General features: G+C 35.9%; 1 protein-coding gene across 2 annotated transcripts in view; it reads left to right on the top strand.

Annotated features, from left to right (window-relative positions):
- The window catches only part of BRWD3 (bromodomain and WD repeat domain containing 3), a 154,379-nt gene that overhangs the window by 112,524 nt on the left and 28,044 nt on the right, over positions 1–13,811 (top strand). For both annotated transcript variants that reach the window (XM_047764806.1, XM_047764807.1), the window contains exons 27-28: positions 9,192–9,274; positions 10,641–10,752. In XM_047764806.1, the coding sequence (XP_047620762.1) occupies positions 9,192–9,274; positions 10,641–10,752 (195 nt within the window). The remainder of the gene's footprint in view (positions 1–9,191; positions 9,275–10,640; positions 10,753–13,811) is intronic.

Raw genomic sequence — 13,811 nt, 5'->3', positions numbered from 1 at the left:
TCCTAATAATCAAGAAGTTATAGTCTTTGACTGAAATTTAGTTTATTGTCTGATTGAGCTTAAGTATCTTTATTTATTTATTTTGAAGCAGAGAAAGATTTATTGAAGAGCCAAGGAGAATGGGCAGTTCATGCTAAAAAATCTTGAATTCTGTGCTTGAGTAACTTGAAAAGCAAATTCATATTTATGGCCAAGGTCAGAACAAGTATGATTCATTGGCCAAGTGAGGTTATCTATTTAGTAATAGCAATAGTGGCCCAAACAGAACTATAACTTCTTTCTTTCAACAAAAATTTTCTGCGGGCTATCCAGTTAGAGCCTTGGAGAGAAGAAATCCACCAAGGTAAACCAGAAGTACAGGTAATTGACCTACAGTTGGATGATTTCTGAAATTTGGATTGTTTGTTTTGTTTTGTTTTTGTGGGGCCATACCTGTGGCATATGGAAGTACCCAGGCTAGGGGTTAAATTGGAGCTGCAGCTGCTGGCCTATGCCACAACCACAGCAACGCCTGATCTGATCCACATTTGTAGCCTATACCACAGCTCATGGCAACGCCAGACTCTTAACCCACTGAGCATGGCCAGGGATCGAACCTGCATCCTCATAGATATTAGTTGGGTTTGTAACCTGCTAAGCCACAATGGGAACTTCTTTTTTTTTTAAATTACTCAATGAATTTTATTACATTTATAGTTGTACAGTGATCATCACAACCCAATTTTATAGCATTTCCATCACAATGGGAACTTTTGATTTCTGAAATTTGCATAGGATTTGTTCCCATGATAGATGACTTTTGCATAAGTCTAAGAAACCAACACTATAAAATAATCATACAGGTCAGTCTGGCATCTTGGGATAACTGTCTACTTCTGATGTTACTTTCTTTTCATCTTGGGGTTGGTGTTGTTTCTTCTCTGAGCATTATTTGGAGGTGTATTTGAGGTCAGCAGTAGGTCATGGGGCACCTGATCTTCATCCAAAAGATAGATTATTGTGGTAAACTTCAGAAACAAGCTTAGAATGTCCTTTTAATTATTCAGTTAAATGTTCAATAATGTAACTACAAGGAGCCATCTTGTAAGTGAATCTTAGGCAATAAATATAAAACCCGAAAGACAATTAACAACACTAGAACTTAATATCCATTGAAACATAATTTTTCTCTCTGAAATTTCCCTAATTTCTACCAAATATATTAATGCTAATTTGTTTGCAAAATGAGTCTGGTTTCAGACTTTGCCTGATTATTTGCAAAAAGTAAAATTGATCATATAGGCTTTTTTAAATTGGATGTACTGGAAATTTTCATAAGAAATCTCAAATTGAACCTTTAAAAGGCCTCTCAAGGCTTAAGAAAGCCACACCGAGGACTTGCCATTCATTAGATTCTGCCACAGTACTTATAGTTTTGGGTGGATTCATTTCTCCCTGAGATCCCCAGAATATTTTGAGGTTTCTGTGTCTGCCAGGTAGTATTTACCTATTAAAGCTGCTGGGAACCTTGTATTCAAGGTACTAGGTTATTTTTCCAAGGAGCTTTATGATTCCATGAAGTCTGCTCTAGTTATTTAAAGCTGTCTGGTAATATCTGGTTCTATGAATGTTCTCAAATACGACATTCTGGTCAAATTCATTGTTTACAATTATGACCTGTTATAGGAGAACAGGTTCTTATTGGACTTATGCAAATACCTATATTGACAAAAAATAAGAATACCTAGTTTCCAACTTTTGGAGGCATTAGATAGAGAAGAGATAATTTTTTAAAATTATGCTTAAAAAGATATAATTTACCAAATCACTGTTAAGTCATAATTAGCTTAAGGGGAAGGGTTAGTTGCTTTGTATCTAGAAAACAAAGATTAAAAGCAAGTGATTTTTCAGACAAAAAATAAAATAAAAATCTATCATTCAGCTCTATGTTACTAATTCTTGTTGATCTTTATCTTCCATTAATAGTTTTATGAAGCCATTGAGTTTCCCATTAGAATTCTTTCATTTCTTATTAAGTGGTATGATATGAAAGTTGTCATAAACCTGTACTTGTCAAAAATTTCTTTGAGAATTTTTGAAGATGAACCATTTTTGCAAAAGTACCAGAATACAGCAATAACTGTCTATAAATGACAGAAGGCGTAAAAACCATGGTTAAAGATCTGGTTATAATTCATTGATAAGGAAATGTGGTTATTTCTATAATATAGAAAATTTTAAGGTAATAGCTAGAATTATGACTGCTAACATTCTAGGACATATCTGAATTTTAAGAATTTTATACAATTTCTAGAATATTTCTACTAATGACATTTTCCCATAAAACCATAGGAAGGTTTATCATCACTCATTTGACAATGCTTCCCATGTAATTTAGCATACCAGCTAATCCTAATTAGGTTAATAAATCCTTTGAGACTTTCCAGATGCTTTCTGAAGTGTCTCAAAGTTAGCTACAGATAGAAAGAACTTCATTTAGAACTTGATTTTGGGAATTTCATCAAAGATTATCAGAAGGTTTTAAAACACTTCACCAAATCATAGATCACTGAAACAATACTTAACCACACAAAGTTACAGAAGATTTTAAAGGCAAATACAGAAAGTTACAACAGGTTATTAAAAAGGTAAAGAAACTTAATAATCTGTTATCAAAAGTAGATAAAGTATTCCAAGAAAACTTTATATTCTTTTAACAGAGAAAACCAAATCCAGGCTTTGCTCCACCTTTAATATTAAAAGTCATTTACTCATTTAAACTTATTCTAATCTTAGTACTGACCATATGTAGAATTCCTTTCTAAAGATTCTTTTCTCACAAGACTTTTACAACTTTCTATATTGATATTAGTTTGTCCCTTATTTTCTTTCCCACTTAGAAATAAATAGCTTTAAGACAACAATCAATTTTCTTCTTCCTTAAAAAATGGATTTCCATTTCTTATACCTTCTTTTTCCTTGCAGAGAAAGATGTTTCCCTATTAATATTTAGTAGTTTTATTTATTTTAATTTTTAATTTTTTAATTTTTTTTGTTGTTGTTGCACCTTGGGCCAGGTATCGAATCTGAGCCACAGCTGTGGCAATGCTGGATCCTTAACCCGCTATGCCAAAATAGGAACTCCCTTTAATTATATATTTTATTTAGAATTCTTAACCTTTAAAAACTTTTATTCTAATAAAAGCTAAAAAACAAGTACTATGAACTGTCTTTTACATTAGCATCTGTAGAATGGCAAAACTTATAAAAACTATAAATTCTAAAAAAATTGTTCTTTCTTATAGATGATGTCTTAGTGTGGCACCAAACATAAGTTTATCTGTGGTTTCTCTGAAAAAAGAAAGCCTATGTTCAATAAATAATGTTTCAGCATCTTATTTTATTTGGGAATAATCTAAATATTCAGTAAAGTTCCTTCATTTAACCTAATTCTAAAGTTTCAAGTTACCAAAAATGTGGAGAAACTATTTTTAAGTAGACATTCCTAGAACTTAATTATTCCTAAAGAGTACATAATTATTCCTAAAACCTCTCATTTCATTAGCATTTAATTGACTCATAAAAATTTTATTATACCAAATTATTTTTCTTGCTGACAAGTTTTATTACAAATAGTAAGATTTAGAATTCTTTTTATGAACCAAAAAGAAAACAAAAAGACAACTTTCAGAATGGGAGAAAATAGTTTCAAATGATGCAACGGACAAGGGCTTAATCTCTAGAATATATAAACAACTTATTCAACCCAACAGCAAAAAAAGCCAATCAATCAATGGAAAAATGGGCAAAAGACCTGAATAGACATTTCTCCAAAGAAGATATACAGATGGCCAGCAAACACATGAAAAAATGCTCAACATCGTTGATTATAAGAGAAATGCAAGTCAAAACTACCATGAGAGACCACCTCACACCAGTCAGAATGGCCATCATTAATAAATCCACAAATAACAAGTGCTCTAGGGGCTGTGGAGAAAAGGGAACCCTCCTGCACTGCTGGTGGGAATGTAAACTGGTACAGCCACTATGGAGAACAGTTTGGAGGTACCTTAGAAATCTATACATAGAACTTCCATATGACCCTGCAATCCCACTCTTGGGCATCTATCCGGACAAAACTCTACTTAAAAGAGACACATGCACCTGCATGTTCATTGCAGCACTATTCACAATAGCCAGGACATGGAAACAACCCAAATGTCCATCGACAGATGATTGGATTCGGAAGAGGTGGTATATATACACAATGGAATACTACTCAGCCATAAAAAAGAATGACATAATGCCATTTGCAGCAACATGGATGGAACTAGAGCATCTCATACTGAGTGAAATGAGCCAGAAAGACAAAGACAAATACCATATGATATCACTTATAACTGGATTCTAATATCCAGCACAAATGAACATCTCCTCAGAAAAGAAAATCATGGACTTGGAGAACAGACTTGTGGCTGCCTGATGGGAGGGGGAGGGAGGGGGAGGGATCGGGAGCTTGGGCTTATCAGACACAATTTAGAATAGATTTACAAGGAGATCCTGCTGAGTAGCATTGAGAACTTTGTCTAGATACTCATGTTGCAACAGAACAAAGGCTGGGGGAAAAATGTAATTGTAATGTATACATGTAAGGATAACTTGATCCTTACAAGGCTTGGATTTGGCTTGGATTTGGTGTTGCCATGGCTGTGGTGTAGGCTGGCAGCTGCAGTTCCAATTTGACCCCTAGCCTGGGAATTTCCATATGTCACATGTGTGGCCCTAAAAAGCAAAAAAAAAAAAAAAAAATTTATTGAGATTTTGTTTGACTTTTAGTAAGCCTAGGTACAATAAAAGAATTATACTTAATGATGACTCAGTGATATCTGTACTGAATATTCCAGTTAACTTAAACTCACTTTTACTATAAAGTATCCATTTAATAGTGAATGTTTCCCAAATCATGTGAACCAGAAATTCATTAGTGTTTTTATATTTTTGAGAATTTAAATAGGCATTTAGTTTCCTTTAAGCCAATTAAATATAAATAGAGCTCATTTACAAATTAATTTTGGCAGTATCATCCAGAGACAGAGACATATCATATCTATAGCAGATATACATATAGGTAGACACAACCAGAGATCTCATAGCTTCATTTTTTTCACTTTTAAAGTTTTATTGAAGTATAGTTGATTTCAGTGTTGTGATAATTTCTGCTGTACAGCAAAGTGATTCAGTTGTATATGTACACACAACCATTATTTTTCAGATTATTTTACCATGTAGATTATCACAACATACCGAAGTTCCCTGTGCTATATAGCAGATCACCGTTGGTCAACCATTCCATATACCACAGTGTGCATATGCCAGTCCCAAACCCCTAGTCCATCCATCCCCCGTCCCCATCCCCTTTGGGAACCATAAGTTTGTTTTCAAAGTCTATGAGTCTGTTTCTATTTTGCAAATAAGTTCATTTGTATCCTTTTTAATTTTTTAATTTTTTTTGTCTTTTTAAGGCCACACCCCCAGCATATGGAAGTTTTCATGCTAGGGGTTGAATCGGAGTTGTAGCTGCTGGCCTACCCCACAGCCACAGCAATGTGGGATTTGAACCGCATCTGCGACCTAAACCACAGCTCACTGCAACGCTGGATACCTAACCCACTGAGCGAGACCAGAGATCGAACCTGCATCCTCATGGATGCTAGTCAGATTCCGTATCCTTTCTTTTAGATTCCACATATAAGTAATATCATATTGTGTTTGTCTTTCACTCTTGACTAACTTCACTTAATATGATAATCGCAAAAAACTTGGTCATGAATCAAGTATTACAATATAGAATTCACTAGTTCATAAATATCTGTTAGAATGAGTTTACTTGCTTGAGTTTGAAAAGGCCTATCCCCCTCCCAGTTTTCTCATTCTCAGGAATTGGAGATGGTCTAGGTAAGTGTAAGATAGTTCCTAAGAGCCCTGGTGGAACATTTACTTTTCAAAGGGAGAGGAACTTGCATTTTCCTCTTCAAGGACTTTTGTTCCTTTAGAGTCAGAATTTTGAAAAGATTTTTTTTATCAAGTCATCTTTCTCTGTGTCCTCAAAAAATCAGTTTGGGAATGTCAGAAGAGCCCCATTTTGGCCATTCAGTGTGGAATTTCATTATTTCCCAAATAATTAAGTATTTGCAAATAAGTTCCATACACACATAAACCCTGCTGTGATGTTAGAGGCTATCTGGCACACCTCCTTTCTCTCCTTGGAAAACTTTACTCCTCATTTTAAAGTTGGTTTGCTGGAAAAAAACTGCCAATGAAATTGTGTGGTTGGCCAGTGTGCTGTTTGTGTGAGCTTAACTCCCCTAGGCTTCACCCCTAGAGTTGCTTAATTTCTTTTATGTGTCTTGGTTTCTCTTTCTAGCTGTCTAAAACCATCATGGGTGCTCAGAGCACTGAGTGTCCAACTCTTAACTCATGTGTCCCTGAATGAGCAAGTTATTAATTAATGAGGGGTTTACCTATGGGACCCCTGCAAGCCTCCACCACTTCTGTAAATTTCTCAGTTGCCCGAGAAAGCCATAACTGGCAGGGCGGAGCTGTGTCCCTTTTCCAAAGAGCTGAGGGCCCTCATGTAGTATCTTCACTTTTATTCTTACAAATTCTGTTAATATTGCCAAATTTAGGAAAGAAGTTAGGTCAACCTACCTAATCACACAGTTGAAACTGTTGCCGAAATCTGGCCTCTATCTACCGGTGCCAAGTTGAAACACAGATACAGAGTTTTGGGTAAAGGAGAAAAAGGTAGCTTTTATTGCTTTGCCAGGCAAAGGAGGCCACCTCAGGCTCATGTCTTAAAAGACTGCCCGCCATTGGCAAGAATTGTGGAAAGTTTTATAGTGAAAAGGAGAAAAACAGTTTTCTGGATAAGAATCAGGGTTGAGGGCAAATATACATTCTTCTCTCTTGGGGGGAATCTTTAGCATCGAGGTTGGTGTCATGAGATCTAAGTGTGACCCTGGTGATTTTCTGGGTTATCATGTCTGGATCTTTCCTAGAAATAAAAGTATTTGTGAGAAGGGCATATTGATTAGTGATTAGGGCAATTTAGGAAGGTCCTCAAAAGAAACATCATGTGCTTATAATTTGTGACTCACAGACAATTGTGCTCAGGGTGCCTAATCTATAGCTTGTGGTTGATTGTGTTTAGGGTGCAGTTAAGCCAGGGAGAAGGACAAGGAAGGACTCTAAGCTGTTCAGTTTTAAAATATTCATTTCTAAAAGAAGCATAAGGAATATAACTCTTCTCTTAGTTGTATAAGATGCCTATTTTATTATGTATTCTCCCTTGTCTTTGCATCCCCTTCCTTCCCTGATCAGCAACTGTCTGAACCTGTCCCTAGGAACTCAGGGAGGGCTCTGGAGGCTGAATGAGGCCCACTTCCTGAAAATAAGAAATGGGGGGCATAGAAAGGCTTTTGTGCCGAAGTGCCCCACAGGGCCCCACTCAGTTACAAAACCCCTCAATGTCTTTAAACTGAGCAAATTTTCCCACTGTCTCTCAACCAGGCACTTTTTCCCTGTGACTCACAACTGGGCAAATCCTCTTTAGTGTCTCTCAACTGAGGAGTCAGGTACCTTTTTACCCACTCAGGATCATCAACCAAGAACAGGTGATCCAATACCAGGAGAAACTTACACAAATTCGTTTGGTCTCACCAAGGAGGCAGATGTGCCCAAGGGGCCTTTGCTGATACCAAGGCTCCAGATCCATGTAGGTTCGGGCAAAGGAGAGAAGTCTGCTCTGGGTCCTTTTGTGATTGCCAAAACTGTCAACATAAATAAAAATGCACAATGTGAGAGCTATGATTTTCAGTTTTATTTGGAGACTTTTTGAGGACTGTAGCCTGGGGGACAGCCTCCCGTATAGCTCTTACAAACTGCTCTGAAGAGGTAGGGGAAGAACCAATGTATGTGTATTTTTTTATGATTTTTAATTTTTGGCTGGGAAATATAGGTAGTGAATCATCTATCTTGATTATAATTTATTGCTAGGCACAAGGATCAGATATCTCAGTTAATGATTTTAGTGCTCTTCTGTGTATGGGAAGATGCAAGAGTCTGGGATCATTGAAATTCTTCCTTAGATATGCATTTTATCTAGGAACCCATATATCCAAAACACAGAATGCTTCATCTTGAGTTCCTTCCAGGGTGTTCCGTAGGTCAGCAACTACAGTGGCTAATAACCTGATAATTGTAGAACTGGAATGGCAGGCAACATTTTTTTGGTATATACACACACACACACACACACACACACAACATATATCACTATTAATGGGTATGGTTGTATGTGTAGGTATCTCTACGAGCTTTACTTAACCTCTCTAAATTTATGCCTTCATCTATAAAGTGGAAATGTTAATATGTTCCTTAGGATTGTTGTGAGTTATAAAAGGGAAACCTTGAGTTCCTGGACTTCCCATGTGGCTTACAACAAGAGAAACCTGGAGTTCCCATTGTGGCACAATGGTTAATGAATCCGAGTAGGAACCATGAGGTTGCGGGTTTGATCCCTGGCCTAGTTTAGTGGTTAAGGATCCAGTGTTGCTGTGAGCTGTGGTGTAGGTTGTAGATGCTGCTTGGATCTGGCGTTGCTGTGGCGTAGGCCGGCAGCTGTAGCTCTGATTCAGCCGCTAGCCTGGGAACTTCCATATGCCGTGGGTGTAGCCCTAAAAATAAAAAATTTAAAAAATTTAAAAAAAAGGCAAAAAGAAAAACCTTTATAAGTACCTAACAGTTTGCTTGAAAAATGGCGGTTGCATTTATTTCTGTTAATAGTAATAGGTGTAGTCAATGACATATTTCTTTTTTTTAATGACACATTTCTTAAAGTTGAGTTTGAAATCTAAGGACATGAAAAAACTTCAATTCCTACTGTTGTTAAAAAGTCCTTAATTTAAAATACCTTATATTTAGCTTTAGGTACCTTCATTGGCATCTTTATATTATTAAGGTATACAACAATAGGCAGGACACTGCCAAAAAGATGAGGTTTAATTTAAGTAAAGACATTTGTAGGGATCTTGAGGTTTGCAATGTTTTATTTAATGGCTCCACATTAAGCATTTATTCCTGGATATTTAGAAAAGAATATATACTATTATATCTGTATATACTAAATCATATATACTTTATTTTCTCTACAGGTATCATGACATGCCAGATGTCATTGACTTCCTTGTGCTACATCAATTTTATAATGAAGCCAAAGAAAGGAATTGGCAGATTGGTAAGTATAGAATTCTCTCTTAATAATTATCATTTTAAGTAGAGTCAATAACTTTTAAACCCTGATTTAACAGAAAGAAACTGGTTTAACATGTACCCTGAAAAAGCTGTTAGCCAAATTAGAAAAATTAAATGAAAAATTTCCTTTTAGTTATGTTTAGCTGACTTTATACACATTGTGTGTAGCATAAATACTTTTCTGTGAATACCTACTCTATCAGAATACAAATCTGAATTAAAAAGAAAATCTTCAAATGTCAGTTGCCCTAAAATAGAGTATTAACAGTAGGGCTCTTAACAGACCAACAGACTTTTACTGATTGTGACCTTCTCCCTCTATCTCTATCTCTTTCTCTCTCTCTCTCTCTCTCTCTCTCTCTCCTACCTCTATCTGCTCCTCCACCCTCCTCCTCTCTCCCTCTCTGTACCTTTATCCCTCTCCCTTTTTTATCCTCATTCGCTCCCACTCTATTCCTTCCCCTTTCACTGGCTCTTTAACCTTGGGCAAGATTTTAACCGCTCTGTGCCTCACTTTAATCATTTATAAAATGAGAATCACATTAGTGCATACCTATAAGGTTGATGAGAATGGTAAATGAGTTAATATACAGAAAGCATTTGAAATGTTACCTAATATAGAGTAAACATTATGTAATTATCTGCTATTAGTACTTTTAAATTCTCCTTTCTTATATGGAAGAAACGTTTTGGTCCACAATAGTTGGCTTTGTATTCCTTAGCTATTTAGAAGCACAAAGCTAGTAAGAGGAGATTTTTCAAAACAAGAAGGTGAAACAAAAAATAAGGTGAAGAAACAACTGTAGTATATGTACAATACAAAAAGTAGTATGCCTAATGATGATCCCAAGTAATTGATAAAAGTTAAATTATATGTGATAATATGTGATTTGTTTCAAAACGATTATTAGCACTTGGAAATCAAAATTCATTTTTGTTTTGGTCTTTTTTAGGGCAGCACCCACTGCATATGGAAGTTCCCAGGCTAGGAGTAGAATCAGAGCTGTAACTGCCAGCCTATGCCACAGATCTGAGCTGTGTTTGTGATCTACACCAAAACTCATAGCAATGCCAGATCTTTAACCCATTGAATGAGGCCAGGGATCTAACCCACGTCCTCATGGATACTAGTCGGGTTCATTACCACTGAGCCACAATGGGAACTCTCCAAAATCAAAATTCTTGAAGAGGGTGAAATGTAAAATTCACTTAGCTGGAAAACTCAGATTAAAACTTCTAATAATGCTGGCTACAATGCTACTTCTGTATTCAACAGCAAGTAGCAGCTTAAGAACAGAGCTATTATGCTCAAGAACACTCTTTTTTAAGAATTTGTAAAAACATTGTAGGTGATAGATTCCGCAGTATAATAGATGACGCCTGGTGGTTTGGGACTGTGGAGAGTCAGCAGCCTTTTCAACCAGAGTATCCTGATAGTTCTTTCCAGTGTTACAGTGTTCAGTAAGTACAGTTATCATCCTTTATACCTTACATAATACGTTAATACTATATGGATTTTCTATAAACCTACCAGGAATAAGGCCTTTTTACCTGACTTACCTGATCTTATAAGACTTGTACCTGTAAGGAAATAATCATAGTACCTTTAAAGAAGGAATCTGATGACAAACCTTTTGTTCTAATATGCATGCTAAAACAAACCTTTTGTTCTAATATGCATGAACCGAGGACCTATTTTTGCCTCCCTTATTCCTGTTTTTATCCTAAGTTTTTTCTATTTTAGACAAGAATTGCAACTATTATTTCATGAAGAATACTGAAATTAATCCAGTGCTTAAAATAATTGTTATACTATTTACCTAGTCTTTAATAGTATGAATTCTAGGCACAGGTGACTGCAATATGTTCAGATGTACTGTTCGTCTACATTTACTTCTTTTTAAAAATTTTTATTATAATTGATTTACAATGTTCTGTTATTTTCTGCTGTTCAGAAAAATGACCCAGTTATACATTTATATACATTCTTTTTTTCACATTATACTCCATCATGTTCCATCACAAGTAATTAGATATAGTTCCCTGGGCTATACAGCAGGATCTTATTGCTTATCCACTCGAAACACAAAAGTTTGCATCTACTAACTCCAAGCTTATACTCCCTCCCTCTGTCCCTCCCCTTGGCAGCCACAAGTCTGTTCTTCATGTCCATGAGTTTGTTTCTTTTCTGTGGAAAGGTTCATTTGTGCCATTTATTAGATTCCAGATATAAGTGATATCATATCATATTTGTCTTTCTCTTTCTTACTTACTTCACTTAATATGAGAGTCTCTAGTTCCACCTGTGTTGCTGCAGATGGCATTATTTTGTTCTTTCCCATGGCTGAGTAGTATTCCATTGTGAATATGTGCTAATCTTCCTAATCCATTCATCTGTCCATGGACATTTAGATTGTTTACATGTCTTAGCTATTGTGAATAGTGCTGCAATGAACATATGAGTGCATGTATCTTTTTGAATGAAAGTTTTTTTCTGGATATATGCCCAGGAGTGGGACTGCTGGATCATATGGTAGTTGTATATTTAGTTTTCTGAGGGACTCCATACTGTTTTCCATAGTAGTTGTACCAATTTATATTCCCACCAACAGTGTAGGAAGGTTCCCTTTTCTCCACACCCTCTCCAGTATTTGTTATTTGTAGACTCACTAACAATGGCCATTCTGACTGGTATGAGGTGGTACCTCATTGTAATTTTGATTTGCATTTCTCTGATAATTAGAGATGCTGAACATTTTTTCATGTGCCTGTTGGCCATCCATATGTCTTCATTGGATGAATGTCTATTTAGGTCTTCTGCCCATTTTTCAATTGGTTGTTTTTTTGCTGTTGAGTTGTATGAGTTAGTTGTTTGTATATTTTGGAGATTAAACCCTTGTCAGTTGCATCATTTGAAACTGTTTTCTCCCATTCTGTAAGTTGTCTTTTTGGTTTTTTTTTTTATGGTTTCCTATTTTGTGCAAAAGCTTGTTAATTTGTTTAGGTCCCATTGATTTATTTTTGTCTTTATTTCTATTGCCTGGGGAAACTGACCTAAGGAAACATTTGTACGGTTGATGTCACAGACCGTTTTGCCTATGTTCTCTTGTAGGAGTTTGATGGTGTCTTGTCTTATGTTTAAGTCTTTAAGCCATTTTGATGTATGCTGTGAGGGTGTGTTCTAGTTTCACTGATTAACATGCAGTTGTCCAGTTTTCCCAGCCCCACTTGCTGAAGAGACTTTTTTCCCATTTTATATTCTTTCCTCCTTTATTAAAGATTAATTGACCATAGGTGTCTGGGTTTATTTCTGGGTTCTCTATTCTGTTCCATTGGTTGGTATGCTGTTTGGTACCAGTATCACACTGTCTTGATTACAATAGTTTTGTAGTATTGTCTGAAATCTGGGAGAGTTATGCCTCCTGCTTGTTTTTTTTTCCTCAGGATTGCTTTGGCAGTTCCGGGACTTTCACCTCCTTGGTCAGGTTTATTCCTAGGTATTTAATTTTTGGGGGTGTGGATTTAAAAGGTATTGTATTTTTTGTTTTCGTTCTCTAATATTTCATTTTTAGTATATGGAATTCAACTGATTTCTGAATGTTAATCTTGTATCATGCTGTTTTGTTTAATTTACTGATCAGTTTGAGTAGTTTTTGTGTGGAATCCTTAGGGTTTTCTGTATATTGTATCATGTCATCTACTTAGAGTGACAATTTTATCTCTTCTCTTCCAATTAAACTTAGAAGTTTAAGAAGGATGGGTATAAATTCTTCTTTGTATGTTTGGTAGAATTCACCTGTGAAGCCATCTGGTCCTTGACTTTTGTTTGTAGGACGCATGTTTTTTTTTTTTTTTTTTTTTTGTCTTTTTAGGGCTGCACCCATAGCATATGGAGGTTCCCAGGCTAGGGGTCTAATTGGAGCTACAGCTGCCATCCTACACCAGAGCCACAGCAAATGCCAGATCCGAGCCATGTCTATGACCTACAGCACAGCTCATGGCAATGCCGGATCCTTAACTCACTGAGCGAGGCCAAAGATTGAACCTACAAGCTCATGGTTCCTAGTTGGATTCGTTTCTGCTGTGCCACAATGGGAACTCTTGTAGGAAGCATTTTTATTACATATTCAATTTCATTTCTAGTGATCTGTATGTTCAACTGATCTATTTCTTCTTGATTCAGTTTTGATGGGCTGTATGTCTCTAGAAAGTTGTCCATTTCTTCAAGGTTGTCAAATTTTTTGGCATATAATGTTTATAGTATTCTCTTATGGCTTTTTGTATTTCTGCAGTATCTGTTGAGATTTCTCCCTTTTCATTTCTTAATTTGTTCATTTGAGTTCTTTGTCTCCTCTTCTTGGTGAGTCTGGCCAGAGGTTTGTCAATTTTGTTTACTCTTTCAAAGAAGCAGTTCTTGGTTTTATTGTTTTTTTTTTTTTTCTATAGTTTTTTTTTTAATTTTTCTCTTTTTTTAATTTTATTTATTTATTTTTTCCACTGTACAGCATGGGGACCAAGTT

The sequence above is a fragment of the Phacochoerus africanus genome, chromosome X (genome assembly GCF_016906955.1).
Source record: "Phacochoerus africanus isolate WHEZ1 chromosome X, ROS_Pafr_v1, whole genome shotgun sequence".
NCBI classification, from domain to species: Eukaryota; Metazoa; Chordata; class Mammalia; order Artiodactyla; family Suidae; genus Phacochoerus; species Phacochoerus africanus.
This window is presented reverse-complemented; position numbering and strand designations above follow the sequence as displayed.